This window comes from Ailuropoda melanoleuca, chromosome 8 (genome assembly GCF_002007445.2).
Source record: "Ailuropoda melanoleuca isolate Jingjing chromosome 8, ASM200744v2, whole genome shotgun sequence".
NCBI classification, from domain to species: domain Eukaryota; kingdom Metazoa; phylum Chordata; class Mammalia; order Carnivora; family Ursidae; genus Ailuropoda; species Ailuropoda melanoleuca.
In genome coordinates this window covers 120302645-120326272 of record NC_048225.1, presented here as the reverse complement: position 1 = coordinate 120326272, position 23628 = coordinate 120302645, and the positions used below count along the sequence as shown (strand labels likewise).

Below are 23628 nucleotides of genomic sequence, written 5' to 3'. Positions count from 1 at the left end.
AGGGAGCATGATGGGATCATGTTTTGTTAATTAATGTGTATAATTATAGAGGTCGTCAGTAGAAATTACTCACATCAGAGATCTCTGTCCCTGGTGTTTACCAAACGAAAATCTCCGAGTAACGAATTGCATGTGTGTGTGTGTGTGTGTGTGTGTGTGTGTGTGTGTGTGTGTAGGGGGGGCCTTGTTGAGAAAGAGAAGCCCGGGTACTCAGAACTCCAGAATTCTTACCAAAGTGAGGAAGTTGCCTAGCAACCTCGTCCTCAGCCAATGAAAGGAAAATGTCAAGCATGAGTCTTTCTGACTGGCCAGACAAGGGAGCAAATGGCTTGGTGTTTCCACCCCTTTGCTGCTGGGCCAGGGTATTTGCTGGCCCGCTAACACGCGTCTCCTGCACAGAGTGGAAACTTGTAATGAATCTTGATACTGGCTAACACGCACCCACAGGGAAGGGGACAGAGGTAATGCACTATTTCTGAGAGTCGGCCCAGTCCCATTCAACTCTCTCCCACTGGGGCACAACTGCACACCCAAGCCTATCTCCTTATCTCCAGTGGGGGGACGTGGTGCATGAGCCCCAGAATCACAGAGTAGTCGACACCTGGCTTGTTCTTCCTTAAAAAAAAAAAGATTTATTTTTTTTTATTTATTATTTGAGAGAGACAGAGAGCACGGGGGGAGGGGCAGAGGCAGAGGGAGAGAATTTCCAGCAGACTCCATGCTGAGCACGGAGCCCTATCCCAGGACCCTGAGATCATGACCTGAGCCAAAATCAAGAGCTGGTCACTTAACCGACTGAGCCACCCAGGTGTCCCTGGCTTGTTCTTCCTAGTCTAAGGCAAACTTAGTCACCCATCCTTTCCCCCTCCTTGGCTGCTTGGCTCAGAACACAGAGGCAGGCCGCAGAGCGAGGTAGGCAGAGGAAGGCACTTTAACTGACACTAATCGTCACCTCCTTCAATGACTGACAACAACAACAAAAAAAGGTAACATTTATTGGGCAATTGCCATGAGCCAGACATGGTTCTCAACACTTTACATGTATTGACATATTTCATACCTACAAGCCCCGTTAAGGTTGTACACTTATCTCTACTGTACAAATGCAGAAGCTGGGGGATGGAGAAATTAAACACATTGCCCAAGGGAACATGACTAGTAAATTACACAAGTGGCGTCTGAATGGAGGGGGGCAGGCAGCGGATCTGGGTTTTAACCACAGCCTCACCAAGAGCGACACTGCTCTTTGACCCCTCCCAGCAGCTGCCCAGGAGAGCTCGCCCTGCCTTCCCCAATCCAACTTGCAGCCTCCCTCTGGACTTTGACCCAGGCACTCTCCTTGTTTTTGTTTGTAAAGATTTTATTTTTTTAAGTAACCTCTACACCCAGCGTAGGGCTCAAACTCACAACCCCCAGATCAGGAGTCAGACGCTCTAGGGCCTGAGCCAGCCAGATGCCCCTGACCCTGGCACTTTCTGACTAGGACACTCCCCATCCTGACTCTGGCCCCTCCCAGTTCCAAGCTGGCTGGGGCTCCATTCACGGGAGTCCTAGCTCAGCCTGACCTTTCCTTCTCCCTTCTCTGGCAGAAGGGGCACTGGAACGCCAGGGGTTTGCTAGTCCACGATTCTCGTATTTGAGTCGCGATCAGCATGTTCAAAAGCACCTGCACAGAAGCCTCAGAGCTCCACGGCTCCCTGACGTGGACAGCAGGGCGTTCCACAGGCACCGAGCTCCACACGGTTGAACAGGTGCCAACCCCAGGGTGGACGGCGCCGAACTCCCAGGGAGTGAGGAGCAGAAGTAGGAGCCACCTTTTTTGATAAGAAGCCTTCTCTGCTCCCAAAGCGTTTTCTGGCTTTCTCAATGGGGAAAATAAAGGAACGTGACCGAGGTGGAGAGTGTGGGAGAAGGGGCTCAGCGCCCACGGCCCCTCAGCAGCAAGGGAGTTCGCAAAGAACAGCAGCTGACCGGGGGCTTGCAGCTGGCCAGCCTTTCAGAGCCTCACAGGGCAGCTTTCTGGCTTCCTGCAGGCCCCCCGAAGGAGGGCTCGGGGATGTTCAGGGTGGGGGATGGGGTTGCTACTCCCAGTGCTTGGGGGAGGGGGAGAGCACAGTGGCATCCCTTCTTCCTTCCTCCTCCCCACCCCTCCCTCCTCCCATCCCCCAGCCCTAAAATCTGCAATGATGGAGGTAGTGAAAAGCAGGCAAAGATTGATAATCAGCCTCATTATTACCAGCATTATATGTAATTATAGCAAAACCTTACTCATTTCGATCAAAGAGAAAAAATCAGTCTAAATTCGTGACAAGTTGGCAGATTACTTTTAAATTACAATTTTATTACTTCTAAGTAACACATGTGAAGAGTTTGTATTTCGAGTACCACAAGCTGATGGTTATTAAGTGGAGATTTTATAAAATCTGCTTTAAAAGACTCTTTTGTAATTAACACCCCGTTAATATGCTAATGATTCTCCTACTAGGCTTTTTAAATTGCTTCAGAACAGATGTAACTTAAATAGGGCAACACTTCTACAATCTTATTTGCTGGACAAACCCTTTTTTGGTCTTTTTTTTTTTTTTTTTTGGTGAAGGAGCAAGTACAAACTAGTTCATACCATGACCAATTTAATCACCTTTTCAAATCACTTAGGTCATAAATTAATAAGGCCATATTGCTTGGGGTTAGAAACCGGACTTCCAGGACTTGAAGAATGACCCCGTTTTAGAGAAAAGAAAATAATCCCAGAGAGTGTGCATGACTTGCTGAAGGCTACACAGTCAGGACAAAAACGCTGGGTCTTCTGGTTCCCAGGTTCAAGGTCATTCCACGGTCTACACGCTGTCTCACACTCACAAAACTCTTCATAAAGCTATGGTATTTATTTCCATTTCAGTTATTCATTCAATCAGTCAAAAAATATTTGTTGAGTGGCTACTATGTGCCAGACCCCAGGCTGGGCACTACGGACGGAGCGGTCCCACCTGCCAGTGCCTCATTCCTGGAAGCTTCAAACTGACTCAGAAATTATCCCCATTAGATCAATTTAGAAAAACAGGTTCCAAATGATAAAATGACCTTTTTAAGCACTTGCTGTGAACTATTATAGACGTAGAATCTGAGCTGAGTCTAACACAATTTCTGGTAACCTTTCAGCATGCAATTAATGGCATTTTGCTCGCATACCATCTTTCCTACCCAGGACCAAATTATCAACCTTAATGGTACAGGTGGACGTTATGCTGTGTCTAACTCATAAGAGGTACGCCAGGATCCTCGAGCAGGGGCTCCACCAACAAGGAACGTGGTTCGTCCCTTCAAGCCAGCTCCGTATACTGGCAGACCATGTACCCGTTGGTCTACCAACACAATGCCAATGAGTGCTTCAGGCATTGGCTGAGGGTGCCCCCAACTCACCCCTTGTTCCTAAAGTCCTTGAACATCCATTTTGTCCACAGTCAGCTCTTGAACCCATGACCTCAATCTCTTTTTCTATCTCTCTGGACTTCTTGTCCAGATATGCTCTCCCTGACCTCTAAACATGGACAGTCTTCTGAAGACTGCAATCATCTTAATACAGAGAACAACATCCCCAGTGCAATGTTAGCATGAGGTAATGCACACAGGATCCTTTGTTCTCGGGTTCTGAATACCTAAATTCCTAGGACCCATTTACTTAACCCCAGTCCCAAGAAACATTTCTAGAAATAACTCATCTCCAAATGTTATGCAGATGCAGACTTCAGAGCTTATAACGAGCCTATCATTCCTTCAGGACAGGGGATGGGTCCTAGGTCTCCTGCACAACTCGTGCATAAGCCAGATACTTAGCCGAGGTGTGCTGAACAACCGACTGGCATTCCCAGATCGGTCTAGAATATTCTTTCCCTGCTGATGATCTCTAACCTTTGCTCTGCTCCCCTCATCGCTGGGGCTGAGGAATCACAGGGACCATGAGGCCCCAGCTCTCCAAGAGACGCTTCCCCATGACAATAGTGACCAGCAAAGGAGTTGAAGGAGATGCTGAGTCACAGCCTTGAAAACCAGCCTAGAAGAAACGTCCCAACACATGTGTTAAGCACTTTCTTGGCCGCTCCTCTGACTTCTTGTAAATGCTTTCTGAATTAAAGATCACAAGCTTTTCCATTTTTTAAGTTCAGATGTTGGATCCTGAAATCCCATCAGGAATTTGAGCTTGATTTCGAACCTAGAAACTTCCTGTCCCGCTCCCCCTTTCTCCATCACAGTATTTAATAAAGGCAGCAGGGGCTCCAGGTTGTTCAGTGACTCATCAAAGTCCCTGCCCCCCCCGCCCCGCCCCGGGGAGCCAGGGTCTCCTGAAGATTGGAGGGGTTGGAGGTCCCAGGTCCCAGCTCTCTTTCTGCCAGATCTCAGGAGTGCCTGCTCTAGAATGATGTGTTAAAACAGAACTTCCTGTAACAGGCCCAGAATCCCCGGCTCACTCTGCTTTGTCAGCACCTCCTGGCGTGCCGTCTGATGCTTTAAGAACAGTCATACCTCCCCTAAGAAAAATCTACGCACAAAGTTCTAGCTGAATTTAGAACTATAGTCTCCAAATTTTCTGAAATGGGAAAGATCTTTTACCGTGTGCTTACAATGGTGCAGGATTGATTAAATCCCTACCCTGGAGAAGGTTAGCACTGACCCTGCGTGGTGAGTACTATTGAGTTATTTTACCATAGGGTGGGGAGAGGGCTCTCTGAGGCCTCCCCCGCCATCTTCCCCTCCTGCCACCCCAGGTGGCCCCTCAGGGGGCGTCTGGGGAACCCAGTCTGAAGACCACAAGCCGTTGCAGGTCCTGGGTGAGCCATACCTGCTTCCCCACGTGTCCTCACCTGTAACTAAGGGGTCACCCCCATGACCCACTGGCCCCTCGGTCTAGTGCTGAACACTCAGCTCTGTGGCAGGGAAGCTGGGGAAGAGGCTGTTCAGAGCTAGGGACAGGAACCACAGGCGGGGGGGGAACACACATGCAGCGTGTCCCTGGGCCTTAGTGTCTGCTACTTCGGTTACGGCTTCTCTCACCCCATGAGAGGATTCAGACTCTAGCAGTTGCAACGGGAAACCCTAGAACCAGCAAAGACTCCAAGGTTTACTCTCTGGTTCTTCAGAGGAGAAGTTTGCCAATTCCCACCCTAGAATGTAAAATCGGGCTCTGTGTATTAAACTAAAGTGGGGTCCAGGGGCGCCTGGGTGGCACAGCGGTTAAGTGTCTGCCTTCGGCTCAGGGCGTGATCCCGGCGTTATGGGATCGAGCCCCACATCAGGCTCCTCCCCTATGAGCCTGCTTCTTCCTCTCCCACTCCCCCTGCTTGTGTTCCCTCTCTCGCTGGCTGTCTGTATCTCTGTCGAATAAATAAAAATAAAATCTTTAAAAAAAAAATAAAAAAAAAATAAAGTGGGGTCCATCTGGAGAATTTTTTTATTTTTGTTTACTCAGTACCTTCACGGGCCCGGTGCCCTGCCCCCACCCCCAGTCCCTTTATTCATTTGCTGCAATTACACATGTCAAAAAATGCATTATGATCCCTAAGAAAGTGGTGATGAGCCCGGAGACAATGTTAGTTGTTGTTCTTACACATAATTCAGCCACTTGTGGCAGATCTGGGACTCCACCCCCTGCACCCCACCCTCTCTCTACCCTACCCCCCAGCCCGAGGCAGGGGCAGCAAAGGGCTTCAACACAGCCGCCCTGGCAGCTGCCTGGATTTGGATCCTGGGTCCGCTCTCTACCAGCTGGGTGATCTTGCGCAGGTTACTGAACCTCCCCATGGCTCTACGTTCCCATCCGTAAAATGGGGATCGTGATAATCGTAGTGCCTTCCTTCCTTCCAGGAGCCCCTGAGAATATTAAATGAGACGGTGCTTGCAATGCCGGTGGAAGAGGGTGTGGCACACAGTAGGTGCCTAATACCCAGGAGCTACTATTTTCACTCTTTCATGATGATGGCTGAGCCAGAACTCGGATCAATCCCAGGAGAGCCACCCAAAGCCAGGCATTCTAGAAAATAAACTTTTACATTGCCTGGGCCTCTGAGTCTTCCACTTTCAAATAAGAGAAAATCGCAGCTTCCTCTGGGAGCCCCTGGCATCCCAGGCACCCAAGTCTGGTGGCGAAGTTCTCTGCAGATACAGAAGCAACATAATGAGGGGAAGGAAGAGGTGGAGAATTTAGATTAGTCTTTGCACAATTTCTTCCCCCAGTTCCTATTCAGCTCTCTGTCTCCTGGTAAGATTGTAAATGTTTCAGAAAATAGTTTACACTAAATATGTTCCTTCCTAAATCTCATAAACAGTTACTCCTTCCTACATAAACCCTAACCACTTACGTCCATGGTAGGTCCCAATTAGCCACCCACACATTTGTGGAGGGGAAAATATGTTCTGGCGCACGCATCTGTGTACACAAACACACAGACACACAGACAGACACAGACACACAGGCATACACAGACACACACAGACACACACAGGCATACACAGACACACACAGACACACACACAGACACACACAGACACACACAGACACACAGACACACACAGACACACAGGCATACACAGACACACACAGACACACAGAGACACCCATAGACACACACAGACACATGCACACAGACACACACACACACGGAGACACACACACACAGACACACACAGACACACACACTGACACATACACACACACAGACACACAGGCATACACAGACACACACAGACACACACACTGACACATACACACACACAGACACACGGACACACAGACACACACACACACGCCCTGCTCCCACATCCACACACATCCTCATATCGCCCCCCCCCACATACGCACATGCAGGTGTGCACACGTACCTCCAACCCAACCCCTCCTCGAAGGCTGCTCTTTGGTGAAAAGCAGAGTGTTCCACACAAATGTCAGGGTCAGCTGGGCAGGACTCTTGCGATTCAGGAGGCCTCCAGGAGAAGCACCAATTAAGGCTTCAGAGCCCCTTAGCAGAGTGACTGCTGAGCTCTCCCGTGTTCTATTCCTCAGTGGCCAGGCCACGTGTCTGCAACCCCTGGGCCGCACCTGGTGGGATTAGGGCTCCTCGCCCCAGCCAGGGGTGTGCTGCTCCCCGAGCAAGCGCCTGGCCCGTGAAGTCCTGAGAGGCAGCTCAGCCGAGCGGGGATTCTGGAACCAGACTGCCCGGGTTCAAATCCCGGCCAGCGCCACCTTCTAGCCACGAGACCTTCAGCACGTTCCTTCCCTGCGTGGTGCCTCAGCTTCCTCGTCCCTAAAGGCAGCAGGATCGGCCTGGCACCCCCTCGGAGGGCTGGCACGAGCCCACAGTGCCAAGTGCCCCCAAGGGAGCGGACCCCGAGTCAGTGCGGTCGCGCCTGGTTAGCTGAAATGCAAGCCCCCCTCTCCTGATCTCTCCTCACCCTGAGGATTACCGCACAATTGGATGCGGGAATTACAGGCTTTGTTTTGCCATCTTCTTACAGGCAGCCACTGTCTCCTCCAGGCAAAGAAATCTCTCACCGAGCAGCTGGCAAAGCCAGGACTTGGCGGAGAAGGAGAGAAGGGTTCTCTGCCATCACAAGCAGGGCCGGGAGCTGGGAGACGGGGCACCTCTGCAAGACCCCTGCAACCCAGGTAGTCAGCACCCCTTGGCCTGCCTAGCCTGTCCCTCGTTCACTGATGGGACGATGATCTCACATCTGGGAAGCACAGCCCCAGACACAATCCCCAGGGGTTATTTCCCAAGGGTGACTTTGTGTCCCTAGAGGTCCTCACAGTGTATCCCAGGAGCCCCCTGTGGTTCCATTTGCTGCTATATAAAAAGGCTGGGGGGTGCGGGGAGCATGCCCCGCATCATCGCATAAATGTGGTTCCACTCTGTGCACAGGCTGCAGGTGACAGCCACTCCAGTCCTCAGATGTTCTCTGTGCCTAGGGGTGTGGGGGTCCTCCCTCACTTCCAAGTTCTCAGACAGACCTCCCTGCAATTGGAGGGGGAGGCGTGTCCTCTGGCTCAGGGTTTTAGCAGCCTCTTAACTGGCGCACGCAAACAAGGTGGAAAACATCAACGGAACTAAACAAAATAATTGTCCTCCTCCCTAGGGAACAAGGAAAAGTCTCATCAGAGGGAGACATTTAAACAACCTGATGGCCCTTTTCCCTCCCGCTGCCCACGTTACATCATCGTATTTACCATGGCTGCCCTCGTGTGTCTCCTTGTATTTGGAACCTAATCCCACCAAATACCGGGGCCCCCACAATTGTGAGACTCTAAACCAGCAAAGTGTGTGCACTCTTGTGGACTTCATTTTTCCCCCAGATTCCTAATTCATTATTCTCCAGTAACGTTTGATTTTAAATTAATCTGCATGTTAATGTTTGAGCAAAATGGAGGGGATGAAAATACTTACTTTTATTAAGTACCAAATACATGGACAACAGTAAAATAGCTGCTTTTTCAAATGTTCACACATTTAATTCTCAAAACAGTACTGTGAGGATGGGATTATCAACTCCATTTTAGAGATGAAGGCACTGAGGTTCAGAGAGGTTCAATACCTTGCCTAAAGTCACACAGCTAGTACGTGAACCCAACTTAGTTCTCCCGCAAGATCTCTCTCTCTTTCATGCTCGCTTCACTGTATCAGATTGAAGGCGTACTGTTGTAAGTTTGAGTCAGGGGCTTTTCTGGAAGGTCTCTCCCATTCAACCCCACATAACCTTAGACTGGTCCCTGCCTCGTTGAGGTCTCCGTTTCCACTTATAAAATGAGAGGTCTAAGATGCTCTTTGAGGTCCCTGAGGAGACTAATATTCCGAGAATCCAGCAGGCAGCCTGGGTTGAATTTGGGGCTAGACCTTCTTTATCCAGCCTTTCTCTTAGCTCTCTCCCTAGATCTTTCCACCTTCAACCCAGTTATTCACTCCCCAAGTGTCTCAGAGGGTCTCCATGGCATTCATAAAGCCATGACCTCCCAGACCTTGGGGCCCCAAGAATCTTGAGGAGAAGGACTTTCCTCAGACCTCAGACAACTGAATTCAGAGGGAAAAGGAAAATGTATGTCGGCTGTGAATGGACCAAGATGGGAGCTGAGAAGGCTTTTCACACCCAGGACCCAACTATAAATGAGATCAGATGTCCCGGTCACAGCTCTGGCCACCACTCTTACTAGGTCATATCATGAGACTAGCCCCAATACTTCAACATCCCCTCTTTCAGGAACACATCCGTGGCCCCCCAACTCTTGTGTCCCAACAAAGAGCTTCCTCCCACATCCCAAAGAGCACAAAGCACGAAATATTACAATGTGTCTGTGTGATAAACCGACTCTGTCCAAGTGGCAGAAACCGTGTCTCATTCACATCTGTCTTCCCAGAACCTAACACCATGCTTGGCTCACAGAAACTCCCCCAGGCACCCTGAATGAATGAGCAAGCCCCCTGGCTCAACACCTCTCCGGCAGGGACCACATCCACCTCGCAATGTCCCTCCACACCTCACAGAGGGCTCTGCCTGGCAAAGCAGGCAAGCTGTGCCCTCCTAGCCCTCGGATGAATTGCCTATCTGTCCACACAGGAGGTCGGGAGAGCAGGGACTTTTCAGTTCTCAAGACCTAGCAAGAATTTCCGCTTTGTCCTGTCTGCCAACATCCACAGGGCAAAAGCTCCTCTTTGGCTCCCAAGAACATGAGCTACATGCCACCAGCTGACAAGTGATCGGCCAGTTGGTCAGCTGTTGGTTCCATTTATTCAAAGCTGGACGGCTGATCTGCTTCTGCCACTGAATCGAGGGAGCCTCGGGACACACGTAAGGCAGCCCCTGGGAAGTGAGCCGGGGCTGCCCTCCCTGGCTTGGTGACTTGGACCTTCAGCCCCGGGTTCTAGGAGCGCAGACTCCCGCCCCCAGATCCGACCCTCCACTCTCAGAGTAGAACTGCTGGCAGAGACCCTGGCGATGGAAAGCAGCAGGGAGGGGGCGCGAGGCTATTAGCAAATCAAAAGGGAAGACAACAGAGGCAGGAAAACAAGGTGGCAAATTCAAGTGCTCCGTTTTCTTTTTAAAAATCCAATTATAGAGAGATCTGCTTTTAAATAAAACAAGCATGCCCTTGTTACCGAGTATCTCAGGGACTCTTCATAGAGAGGCAAAACCTTTTTCATCACATTTTTCTCTTTACAAGTTGGATAATAGGTACGTCTTAGTGATTCCCTTTGACTCTTCCACTTTGCACACCCACACAAACAGACAGGGTTCTAACAATGCTCTTGTTCTTTCCGTCTGGGTCTCAGATACATTCTCAGGCAGGTGGGTTTGAACGCTCCTTGGAATATTTGCATGCCCTCTCTTCTGCTCACTCATGCTGATATGCACAGATCCTCACCTCCGACCATCCCCTCTCCCTCCGTCTCTCCTGCACGCACAGACACATTCACGCAGAAACACACTCCGAATGCTTATAAACATACATGCCCTCTTCCTAATTCACGGGGCTGTCCCCATTTTCTGATCCCCTCTGGCCCCTCCAGACAGGTCCCCCCGGGGCAGCCCCAGCGCCGGACTCACCGCCAAAGCCTGTGGGAAACTTCATGAAGTGAGAATAATTCCCATACATGTTTACTCGTCAGTTCATGTTCCTCTCGCGCGCGTCTTCCGGAGAGCACGGCCTCCCGGGCTCCCGAGCGCAGCCGGGCTGCCTTCAACTTGGGCTAACAGGAGTGGTCATCGCTTCCTCGCAGCCCGGGCAGCTCGGGCTGGGCCAGCCCTCCGGGATTAGTCTGGAATCTGCCCCTCGCTCGGAGCGGCCACATAGCGCGTCCGGGCGGCGCAGCAGCTGGTGCCTGTCAGTAACCACGCACAGCGCCGCCGCCGCCGCGCCCCGCCGCGCACGGGCTCCTGTTGCTGCTTTGATTCACTCGGGGCTGGGCCGCCGCGTGCGCTCCGCCGGCTCCGCGCCTCCCCCGGGCGCTGCCGGCCGCGGGCCCAGCATCAGCGAGCCCAGATCGCTGCGTGGCCGCCCCCCCCAGGTCAGGACCCGGGGGCGGGGGAGGGGGGAGGTGGCAGGGCCCGGAGACTCCGGAGGGGCCTCCTCCTTGACGTGCACCCACAGACGCCCGTGGGGTTTTAGTAAAATGCATTTTCCCACTCGGGCTCCCGTCTGTCTAATGCACTTGGTGTTTGATCTGTGGCAGGGGGTAGGGGTGAGGGCCGAGAGAGAAGAGAGCCCCCTCGTAAGCGCAGGATTGGAGAAGTGTGAGACTCCATCCCCAGCCATGGAAAACTAAGCTAAAGCTTCCCTTGGATGCGGGGTGGGCCTCCCCTGCTCTGCTGACCAGAAGCGTTTGTCTGCCCTCTAACAGAAGCCTGACAGGTGCAGGTGGGAGCCAGAGCTCATTCACAGGGAAAACGTGTGAGCAGAGAGGCCGCGTTGGCTCCAGGTGGTGGTGGCCATTCACCAGAGGGACACATTCACCCTGGAGACCGCTGTGGTCCAGCCGCTGTTCAAAAGGCACCACTGAGTCTTCGCTGAACCAGAGACTCTCTTGGGTGGAACCCAGCCACAAATCAAAGTCTAAGTATCCCTTTGATGTCGGGATCTGTCATACAGCTTTCCTGACAAGCCACTGCTGGGCCTATACTTGGACACCTCCAATAATGGGAGGCTCACTACTATCCCATTCCATTTCCGGATAGCACTTACCATAAGAAAGTTTTTAATTGAGCTGACATCTACCTCTTCTCTGTAGCTTCTGCCAACAGGCTCTAGGGTACTCCTTGTGGCCACGCCAAGAGGAGTTCACGGGGATCTTCTGCAAATTCACTGATAAATGTTCCATGCCCATAATCTACTTCTCCAGGCATTCTTGCCTCGTCCAACCATCCCATGTATCACCAAGCATTTGAGTCTATATACAACCTATTCTTTTTCTAGGAATACACTTCAGTTTCTGGAGACCCTCGGGGTGGGGGGGGGTTGGCCGGACCTGAATACAATACTTCAGCTATGATGCGGATCTCCTCCCCTTGGTGTTTGGGTTGGCAGGGCGAGGAGGTGCTGTCAGCATACCCACCAGGGTCGTGGACTGAGCCCTGAGAGGCTGAGACAGGTTGAGAGGTTTGCCCTTGATGCGGGATGGCACACAGAGGGAGGCGAGGCGGCTCAAGACTCAAGTGCTAAGAGAACCCAGAACAAAAACTAAGAATAAAGGCCCAGAGACAGGCACAGGGTCCGGATGACGAGGGAGGAGGAGGCCAGATGGGGATCAGAGCCAAAGTCGATGGCCAGGAAGGGGGAGGAAAGATGGGCTGTCACTGGGGAGGCGTGGCATGCCCAGGGCTTCCTTGGAGGGGGGCTGGCCTCAGAGGCTTGGTTGAGAACTGGCACAGATGCGGGCCATGCAGAATACAGGGGGACTGTTCGCCTCCCTGCATGGGCTCCTGGGCAGTCCCACGTGTGGATTCGCGTAGAACTAACTTGACAAATGACCCACCCACCCAGCTGTATTCTCTATTATACCCATTCTTCATCCTCTTCTTGGGCGATTGGCTTTGGGGCCAGTGTGCAATATCATCCTATAGGCCTCTGAAATGCAACGTTTGGGTTCATGCATCATGCCGGATTTTCTGGGGTTCCTGCTTCTTTCATCCAGTGTATGTTATTCCTCTCCCCAAATTCTTGACTTCCGAAGATCTGACGCACTGCTCCCCATATTTTAGCTAACTTAGGACAAAAATACTGAAAAAGACATAGCAAGGACGGCTTACAGCAGACCAGTGTATCATCGGTTTACGAAGACCATGGACACGTGGCTCATACAACATTCCTTGTGTGGCCGAAAGAGTCCGTGTCTGCAGAGAAAGCAAGTCAGAAGCCAGCCTTGCTGGGTACAAATCCCAGTTCCACTACTTACAGCCTCACGGTATCGGCAAGGTACTGACTCTCCCTGGGCCTCCGTGACCGCGCAGGCTTGTGATGAAGATTGAGTTCGCACATGTTAATCACTTAAAAGATCCCAGATACTAATGCTCAATTTGTGCAAGCTGTTTGGATGATGATGGTGATGTGACTGGAGCGAGTCACTTCACCCCTTGTTTCTTTTTACTCATTGGTAAAATGGTGGGATAGGCCTAGATGAGCTCCCAAATCCCCTGCAACTTGAAAATTAAATGCAAATGGATCCACCCCCCAATTCCGTAACTGTCCATTTCCTCCACAGAAGTGTCTGAAGCAAGTATCTAGAAGCATAAATGACCATTTGGTACACCTGTCTGAGAAAGAAATGAGTTATTCCAGCACAACTGGCTTTTTGGTGAACAGGTGCTGGCCAGGGTTCTTCCACGTACTCAAAAACCAGCCTTTAAAAAGGTCTCCTTAGAGCCTTATTCAAGGTCAATGTCAAGATGATCTGTCAGCACTTTGTGGTAGACTCCACTCTCTCCCCCTTTCTCTAATTTAGCTGTACCTTGACCACGTTTGCTCGCCGAGTAAAGACCAAAAGCCTTAGCCTGGCATGGAAAGGCCCCACCGTCTTGTCTCAACCTACCTTTTAAGCTCTATCGGGAGGAAAATGCTCTGGGATAGAAATCATAAGGCCCTGTGCCTCCAGCCCCACTGCTCTCCAGCTGCGTGACCTTGAGTAAGCTCATTTACTCTGGGGGGGAGGGGACACTCACTCCACTCACCTCACTAAGGTTTCTGGGTTTTGTTTTTGTTTCATAAACACATGGGGTGAGAGGAGCGCATGTGTTTTGGTTTGGTTTTGGGGTTTTGTTTGTTTTACACACCAAAGTTCTATACAAATACAAGGCAGTGATATCTCCTTGTTTGTCTGTTTGTTTTCTTCCCTTTCTCCAGTGGTCCTTTCTGGTCTGGCCATTTTGCTCACTGTGGGAACACAGTACGTTCACCCCAACTTGTGGTTCATTGTTCATGTCCATTTACCTTCCCCGACCTGCTTCCCCACATAAATTGTTTTCCTACGTAAATGCTAGAACACAGTAGGTGCTCAATAAATATTTTTGCTTTAAAAAAATGCTTGATATGCTTATACCAAAATATCTTAGCATTCTTTCCTTGTGATACCTTCCATATGATTTAACATCCCATAACAAGCCATAAACTTTGTCGTAGGTACAAGAAATACAAACGTGGCTTTTCTCTCTGATCCACGTTTTTGGCTGGTACCACAGTGTCTTGTCTAAGACCATTACTGATACAACATTGGCCTGACCTAAGCCCTTCCCAGACAACCCTGCTGACTTCAGTCACTCCACTGCTTCCAGCTGTTACTGGATTCTCATTAGGATGTCAAATGAAAAACCAAATGCTCACTGTCCATAACAGGAATTAGTTAATTCATTCATAAGAATTCTGAGCTCACTTCTTGTCAAGGCTAATTGTCTATTCCTCTTAAGTGGTATGTTCTGCTTTTATTAAAGCCATTAGTGCCTTCGAGTAAATGAAAAGGGCATCTGTTTTCACTAGTATGTTTGACACAGACTCGGCATATCTTATGTTCACCCTGGTAATAAAAGGATATAGCTTTACCACTGGTCTCTTTGTGTGTGTGTGTGTGTGCACGCGCACACACGCACGCTTTTGAACAATGGCAGTCGAAGATAATATTTTGCAGTAAACATGAATAAAAAACCGAAGTCATTTATTAGATATAAAATTTAGGGCAAATACCTCTACACTGATGACATCGGTTAATATTTTTATATTTGTGTAATACTTCACCTGCCTAATAGTATATAAAGTCCCAATGTGTTTTCCCAAATGTTAGAATTAAACAGACCATACCATATTACCCTATTTTATAAATGAAGAACTTGAGTCCAAGGTTGTGAAGTCAGAGAAGGAAAGAGAGCCACTCCAACCAGTCAGATTTCAGATGTGGTCTCACAACTCGGAAGTGACAGAAATGGATATAAAACCAGGCCCCCGACTCTGGCTCCCAGTCAACGATCCTGCACCAGACCTTGACCCTTCTCTTATTAATGATGTGTTTCTATTATACGTGTTATGCGGAGGGAGGTTCTTACATATTGCTTTTTTTCTCTTTGCTGTCACGCATCCATTCGCTTATCACTCAGCCAACACTTACTGAGAGCTTTTTGCCTGTCAGTCACTGGGGTTGCACTAAGAGACAATAAGATCAAGTCCCTGACCTCATGGAGCTTATGTAGTCTGATGGAAGAGCTGGAGAACAAACAAATAGTCACAGACATAAATATATCATTAGAAGCCATGATAAGTGCTATGAAGGAAAATAATTGGATGAGATGAGAGACTATAGCAGGGAAATCTAATTTAAATTGAAAGGTCAGGGAGACTTCTTTGAGGAAATGACACTCAGATTTAAAGAAAGAAGAAGATTCAGTTGGGGGAAAAGGAAGAGGAGAGGGGAGGGTGGACCAGGCAGAGGGAACAGTCAGTCTAACAGCCCCAAGGAGGGAATGAGCTCAGTGTATTCGAGAAGCTGGGGAGTACAATGTTCAGGTCTCCCCTTCAGATGACCTGGCTTCCAAGAGTTCCACGGGTGTACTGTCTCGCCCCTGATTCTGTGTTCGACATACCGTGTCAGTTGTGTACTGCTGGAACCCTCCCTTCCTGGCTTTGTCTCCCCTTCACAGGCTGGTCAGATTCAGATAACTCACTGTTTTCCAGGGCTGCCACCCCACTAATCCGTCTTTGTGTGTGTGTTCCTTCTGCCCCTCTGCTCACAAGAGCCTTCCCCTCTTTCTGTTCTCTATCCAAATACCGCCATTCCCCAAGGCCATTCTCATGGGTGCTTTTCGATGGCCCTCTGTTGGAACCACTCTCTCCTGGATTCCCACAGCCTGTGGTTGGGACCATTCTTGTGTCCCTCATCACCTTCCTTCTTGTATGATTATCTTGAATGCATCTGAAAAGCCCTCTAACTGGGCAGGAAACCCTAAGTAACTAGAAACTGGGTCTGAGTCATTTTTGTGGCCCCAACAGCCTTTACGACGGTGTCTAACTCATAATAGAAATCCAATAACTGCACGATGAATGAATGAACGAACTTTTGTTGACTATGTTAACCTCTCCTGATGTCAACCCAGGGAACTAGACACAAGGAGGTGAGTGTTCCTAGGCTCCAACAGTTTTTACAACCCAAATTTTATTTTCATGGGCTCCTTCTCATGGAATCATACACTCCCGTATGGACAGGCTTAATACTGGCATGAGTCCATCTTGGTGACTGAGAGCCTCTGAGGACAGATATGAGGTGCCTGATTCAAAAAGAGCACTGATTAGCTTTAAGTGGACACTGTCTCAGCTGTCACCAAAAACCGGGCCATTTCCATAAGGCCTAAAAGGTGTTCAAAAACACATGCTTCATCTGCAAAGTGTCATCCATGGCTTAGGAACCAGTCCTGTTTGTCTCATAGCCAATGGCTCTAGTCGCTAGTGAAACAAGCCATGTCAAACTTCCCCTAAGGGAGTTGTTCCCAAACCTGGCATTACAATTAGCTGGAAAGCTTTAAAAAATTACAGAAGCCTTTATCCACCTCTAGAGATTATGTAATTGGTTCGGGGTTGTGGTCTGGGTTTGGGAACTGCGGAAAGAACCCCGGGTGATTATGGCACAGCTAGATGAGTTTGGGAACTACTGATTTAAAAAAAGAGAAACTTCCTTTAATAGGAAGCTAAGAAGGAGCCATCAGCAAAAAATGAGTAATCACTTTCAGGGATAATTCCAAGGGACCAGGAAGATCCACTTTGCCCGTTTGCCAGGACATGAGGTTGGAACTCATGAACCCAAGAAACTCTTGCTTAGCAGGAGGCGTGGTGGCTGAGGCCATCTGCTGTGTGGACTTGGTGTATACTGACTTGAGGTGTGCTGGGACTGTGTGTGACACAGTCACATCCCAGCCCGTCTCCCATCAGAATCTTGTTCATTAAAGGCACTACCTAAAGGCTCTCTCCTCCGTCAGTCTTCCCTTTCATAGGGTTAGTACTCCCACTGTTCTACAAAACACTTGCTTAAATATTTATTACGGCACCAGTTGAATTTCCCTTCGTATCATAATTACTTGTTACACTAGGACTGTCTTCTTGAATACAGGGACAACTTCTTATTCATCTTTATAGTATCAAAGAATCTAGCCTTTTGCTTTGTACACAGTGAGTGCTTAATAAATGCTTATTGCATGGATGCAAAGATGACAGCTATCAACCAGACGGACTCTATCCTTGCTCTCATGGAGCTATAAGCTACAAGTTGAAGGATAACTTTCAACCGCCCTTAACTCCAAACTAAATAACGTTGTTATAATGTTTTCAAGGTGGAAAGAACAGTTACAGAGATGCCTCCATTTCTTGGTTCCCAGTCAAGCGATGGTCATAAAACCCTCCCGGTCATAAACAACTCGACCACAGCTGCAAAGCACATGGGGGCTCTGGGGATACAGAATGACTGTGATCACATTGAGCTGCGACCAGAGGGAAACATCTGGTCCCTTCTAGAGAGAGGCCAGCAGTTCAAATATGGGACACTCTAATCCAGACTGGGTCCAGATCCAAGGAGTCACAGCCAAAGAGGTGGATGTCAGCACCAGACCTCAGGAAGGCCCGCTCACGTCCCAAGAGGGAAGAAGAAATCCTGGAGTAGAGCCCAGCCCCCAAGACCAGGCCGCTGGCGCTTACATTCGGTTGAACAGACGTGCATCGGGCTGGCGACTGGCTACATATATTCAGGTGTAGATTCAGAGGCTGCAACCCAATCGCACACAGGCCAAGCGATCTATTTTCAGATCCAGCTCACTCTTGGGGAAGAGGCTCTAAATATACCCTCCAGTGACTGCAGGAGGCAGATCATCGTTGCTGGCAGCTGAGCAGGGTGGGGCAGACAGGGACGTCAGGAGCCTCACCATTACCCTCAGCACAGCGCAGAGGCCCCACCACTTGTAGAGCTAAATTTACATAAGGGCAAGTGTCTGTTATATTTGATGGGGTTTCCATGTATGAGCGCCTGGCCATGGGCTCTGTATGGCAACCAAACCGCTATTTTGTCCCTTCGGAAGAGCCACTGTGTGTGTAGGTGTCACAAAGGAGGACGTAGGCAAAACTGACCTTGTTCTGTTCTCAGGCATTCACAACAGAGGAAGGCCTTGCAATTACATAAGCAATGGTAATGAAATTTCCCCCTGTGCATAATACCCGGTCGTCGACAGCATGCTTTCATAGCTTATTTGTAAGCAGGTAGGAAATATTATTAAAAGCAAATCCAAGGGGGCTGCAGTCAGAAAGGATGTTGGATGTTAGGACATGAGAATTTATCTTGCTGTAATGATTTTCTCTGTAACGGGGAAGGCCTTTGAGCTAGTGTTCAGCCAAGACACAGCTCTCTTACTGCCAAAAGCCAAACACTAAATAACTAACTCTATTTCCAGGCAGCTAATCCCGAAAGGCCAGAAAGCATTTAGTTCCAGAAGGCATGGGGCGAGAGCTGCATTAACCACCAGCATTCAGGTGAGTGCCGAATAGCAAACATGAAAAGAAGTAGGTAAAGTCAGAGGGATAGTTGATCGGGGCATGGGTGTGGCACATGGAAGCTCTTAAAGTCGATGTTTAGCAACATCAGAGTGAGTTTGAGAAATCTCGGTACTCAGTGTATTAGAGTAGCCTCGGAAGAGATGCTCGGCCCAATTTAGCTGGTACCAACCATGGGATACCAAAGAGAATGAGTGGAGGAAGTCGGGATCTGAGACATTTGCCCCTGCAGCAGGGTTGCTCAAAGGGTCCATAGACCACCTGCACGAGACTCATCTGGGAGGCCTGTTAAACCCAGAGACTTCTGGCCTCTGCCTGGACCCTCTGAATTATAATCTTTGGGGCTAGAGAGGGCCTGGGCATGGGTCTTTAACAGCCCCATAGGTGATTCCCATAGGCAGTGAAATTTAAGAATCACAGCTTTGCCGAATGGTATCTAGAGAAAGCCAAATCTTAACCGGGAATGCAGGCCACATTGCTTGTTAGAGATTACTCATTGGCGCCCCCTGGTTACTCTGTAAAGCCAACGTTAATGTCTTTTCACAGCCTGAGCTCCTAAAGTCATGGTTATTACAAGTAGTGGAGTCAAGCTGGGGAAATTCTTTTGACTCTAAATTACGTGTTCTCTCTACCACCCTTCACCTTGAAGATGCAATCCTTGAACTGTCCAAACCTCTGTCCCCGGCAAGCAGGAGGCTGAGGCTCTGGTCAGATGAAGGTTCCGGAAAAGGGGGTGAGGGAGGAGTGAGGGAGGAGTGAGGTTGGGTTTGCCTGCAGCTACAGGTTTTGGAAAGACTTAGCTGGGAGAAAGTAGGCCCAAGAGACAACAAATAGTTCGAAGCATTCGGGATACAGAGGGCTGGCTGAAGAGGAACGGTCTGGCAAAAGGAGCCCCAGAGGATGCCCAGTTAGAGCCAAGCCGGGGCTACAGGAGCTGGAGGACAGCGGGGGAGGGGCGGATCTAGAAGCCGTTCCCGGGTGCAAAGGCCCGCGGGGAGAGGAAGGCTTTTCTGGCTGCCTGTGACGTCACCTTGGGCAGCTGTTAGTGTGAAGCGTTATTTCTGGAATTGCCCAAACATCACTGACTCCTAAGGGGGAATTTCAGACACATCAGCAGGCTGGGCACAGATATTTAAGGACTGGAGCCTTTGTCCCTCCTTATCAAGGCCTATGTCTGAGGCTGATGCCGCCCCCTCCCGCCTCGGTCCTGCACAGATGCAGCTGGTCCAGATCCTTCGCGGGCTTCAGCCAGTCAAGACTGGAAGGGCTCTGAAGTCAAAGGTGGAGAAGGCAGGGGCAGCAGACAGGACTTCCCCTTTACATCCTGGCAGATGAAAACAGCTCCCAAGGGACTTCAGGCCACCAAAAGCTAAAGCAGGAAGGGAGAGAAGTCGGTTAATCCTCTTCACAGTTCCTGAACATCCATTACTTCCCCACCTGTTTGCGGGGCAGGGGTACACCCTTTCTATCCTTCAGGGAAGGATCAGTCATGCCAGGCAATTGAAAAAAAGCAACGATGATTAGGGCTAAAAATTCATCACCCCTTTTCCATTGGAAAGTAGGCAGAGGACTGTGTTAAAACTTCCATTTATTGATCAGTTTGCCCCTGATAGGCCAGGAGGACAGAGAGAGCGAGGTGGAAGGGCCCCTCCCTCCGCAGCCATCCTGTGCACTCCCGACAGATTAGTCCTCCTAATGCATAGCTCTGATGGGAGCAGATACTCTTCATGGCCCCCCTCTGCCCACAGAGGTTATCTACACTGGGTCCCCTTCCACTTCTCCAAACCTTCAGCCCTCTCCTTGGCTGAGCACATGCCAGTCTCCAGAAAAGTGCACGGCGTGCTCTTCCCCAAACACACCTAGCACACTCCTTCTCCTTTGTTCTCTGCTTTCACTCAAGCTGCTTTATCCTTCTAGAACATCGTCTGCCCCACTATTCATCCCCATTAGCTGAATCCCAGCTGGTCCTTCTCTGGGCACCTACATGTCACCTCTTCCTGATCCTCCCAGGTAGGTTTCTCTCTCTCTCTCTCTCTCTCTCTCTCTCTCTCATCTCCCCCTCTCCCTCTTCTCTGCGTGGCTGTCTGTATCTCCTTGTCTCTCCCTGCTCTTGAAACTCCCACCCCCACCTCCCAGCACTGAGTACCTCCCTGTTGTGATCCACAACCAGCTTAGCCTTGTGACCTTTGGGATTTCTCAACATGAAGCATATCCACAGACTAATATCATTGAACTTGCTGTTACTATAACCCATCCTTCATGCCCTTTGAAATTCATGCTCTTTTCTCAATGTCCACTGAAGGCTTGGCCTAATTGTGATGAGGCAGGGACCTCAGTTTCCTTGGGGGCTGCGGGGGGGCAGTGAGACACATCATCCCAACCTCTGTGGATCGAAGTCTTTTCCTTAGGAAGCTTTCCGTGCCACGCCCCCCATCCCCGCCCCCCAGCAAAGGTCGGGACCTTTGCTTCTATGCTCTGGTTGTACATCCACTCTCCCTTGCCAGCACACATCCCAATTACAATTACACAGTTGTATAACTCTTTAACACCTGTCTCCTTCCACAGACAGAAAGTTCCATGAGAGCAAGGCCCATTTCTCCTTTATTCATCAATGAATCCTGGGACATGGCTGGTAGGCAATGACTCGTTGGTGAATGGAGGACTGGCTTTTATCACACTCTGTGCTGGATGATAGCTTTGTGTGCACAATGCGTGTTTTACCATCCTTCGCTGTCGAAGAATGCAGGGGATAGAGGACACTCTTTGTACTCCCCAGCACTTCCATCGTGCCTTGTTCCTAGCAGGTGCTCAAAAGAAAACAAACAAACAAACAAACAAAAAGAAGTTGTTGAATCTAATCCTCTCCTGGGAAAGTAGTCCAAAGCCAGTGATGGTGAGTCAGTAACATCGCATTGATTCAAAAGCAGACACATTTAGTCCGATAAATCAACAAATGATTATTGAGCCCCCAAAAGGCATAGAATGTTTTGTCTGTCTCTCTGTGCGCCTGTCCATCTGTCTGTCGATAATAAGAAGGGTGGCTGTAGAGACCGCAGAGGGGCTGGTTTGAGTCCCAGCTCTGCCATTGGTACTGAGTGTCTGTATGACCTTGAAAGGTCAGATTCCCTGAACGTCAGCTTCCAGCTTCTTCAGCCTTTAAAATGAGCACAAAATTCTTAGTTCACAGGGACACGGTGAGGATTGAAAGCAGGGATGTATTTGAAAGCCTTTTGTAAAATGTGAAGTGTGAGAACATGTATAATTATTACGAATGCGTGATGAAAAGAAAAGGCAATGAAAGGAGACAGGGCTGTGGGTCCCAGTCACCCTCTAATCAGTGAGGCACGATCCACGAGTGGGGCGTGAGGTCCACGCTCCCTGAGCCTGTCTGTCCTGACCCCTGACAGTCCCTAAGCTTCCCAAGACACAGGTTCATCATCTTGTCAAATAGGCTCCGATGCGCCTGGCATCCTGGGAGGAGCGGGCTTACTAATAAAGAGATTGTCTTAATAACGTGAAGCACCGGGTGCCATGGTAACGGGCATTACATGATCTGGAGAAGAGGAGCAGCTTTTGATAAGAATAGGGAGCCTGCAGATGGGAAAAGGGAGGTGGGGATGCACACGGGATGGGGGTGGGGGAAATGCAAACATGGATAGATGCAGAGTAAGCACCACAGGGAACAAACAAACAGTATCGGGGATGCTGGCCGCTCCCGGTAGCCTCTCCCGTCTGCGCCCTGCTAGCTGGCTTGTATCTTGAGCACCTCCAGATTTTCTGCTGCTGTCATTGAGGATCCCCCTGGGTACTTCACCTGGTAGCCCCCAGTGTTTTTTAAAGGTAAAAGCAGGTGCAAAAATGTGGGTAAAAGCAGCTTGTGAATCTACCAAAAAACTAGAAACACGGGTTTTATTTGCACTCACTGATGAACGACTTCAGGAAGTACTTTTGCAACTCGGTTTGGCGTGGCCTCTGGCTTGACGATGTTCTCCCGGAGTCCTACCGATGTGGAGAACCAGGGTCTGTATGCTGTGACTGGAAGGTCAATGCCAATGCTGATTTCCATACCATCAAACTTCATGACTCTCTTAAAATATCGTCTGTCCATCCGAGGACACGCCGCACAGCCCAGGAGGCTGCCAGGGCAAGGAAAAACTCATTGGATGGAGCAAAGAAGGGGACTCATGCCTGACGAGTCCTTGCGTGCCCCAGATGCTAGATTGGATACTTCATTCACATTACCTTCTGCCAGGGAGTCTTACTATCTTGGGTTCTGGGCCCAGCTGACCCCAGCCAGCTGTGAGAGCTTTGGCTTTTTTTTAAAGACAAGAACATCTGTTCACAGACATTTTTATGATTCTGTTATTAGAAGAGCTTCCGCTTCCAGTGGTCCCTAAGCGTCTCCTCCGTAACCCTTGTTTCCTTTTTCTTCCCTCCTGCTAGTTCATCAGTTATAAGTGAGGTCCTAAGACAATCATCATGGTAAAGAGAGCCTGTTTCCTGCTGGGCTTTAGCTCATCTTTTGGCTTGGTCCCCTTCTATAAAATAGTAGTTGCCTCAAGGGCAAATTGAGTGGCTATTTTTGTGTTTATTGACTTCTAGATGTTTCTACCATTGCCAGGACTAGAAGAGGTGGGTCAAACAAAGAGGAGGATTTATATTTGGAACTGAGAGATTTCCCTGCTACCAGGATGTGGGGTCCACTGGAATGTCATAGCATGGATGGCTAAGAATATTCCTTTCCTGGGGATTTTTAAGGAAAACTAGACTCTTCTCTTCCTCTGTTCATGTAAGATCAACATGATTACCTGCAGGAAAAAGGAGGGACTATTATTCCTTTAAATATTTTATGTGAATTCAAAGGAGCTTTGGATTTTTTCAAAAATATTCTTTAGACCAGAATACGGCAAAATTCAAACAGCGATTGACTCTAGGTCATGGAATTTTATTCTGCAAAACTCTCAATATTTTATGAGTTCCCTATTATCTTTTCCTATTACCAATTACGTTTACATTGAGAAAAATAATGAAAATATTTTTAAAATTTTAAACAAAATATTCTCTATTCCTCTGAACTTTGTTTTCTG

General features: G+C 49.3%; 1 protein-coding gene and 1 long non-coding RNA gene across 3 annotated transcripts in view; both read right to left on the bottom strand.

Moving 5' to 3' along the window:
• RXRG (retinoid X receptor gamma) overlaps positions 1–11012 on the bottom strand; it is a 43632-nt gene extending 32620 nt beyond the window's left edge. The window contains exon 1 of the mRNA XM_002914172.4: positions 10585–11012. Coding sequence (XP_002914218.2) covers positions 10585–10633 — 49 coding nt within the window. The 5' untranslated portion in view covers positions 10634–11012. The remainder of the gene's footprint in view (positions 1–10584) is intronic.
• A 3591-nt stretch (positions 11013–14603) lies between these two features.
• LOC105235015 overlaps positions 14604–23628 on the bottom strand; it is a 138344-nt gene continuing 129319 nt past the window's right edge. For both annotated transcript variants that reach the window (XR_004627394.1, XR_853470.3), the window contains 2 exons: positions 21091–22677; positions 14604–19910 (listed from right to left, as the gene is read on the bottom strand). This is a non-coding gene — a long non-coding RNA (uncharacterized LOC105235015). The remainder of the gene's footprint in view (positions 19911–21090; positions 22678–23628) is intronic.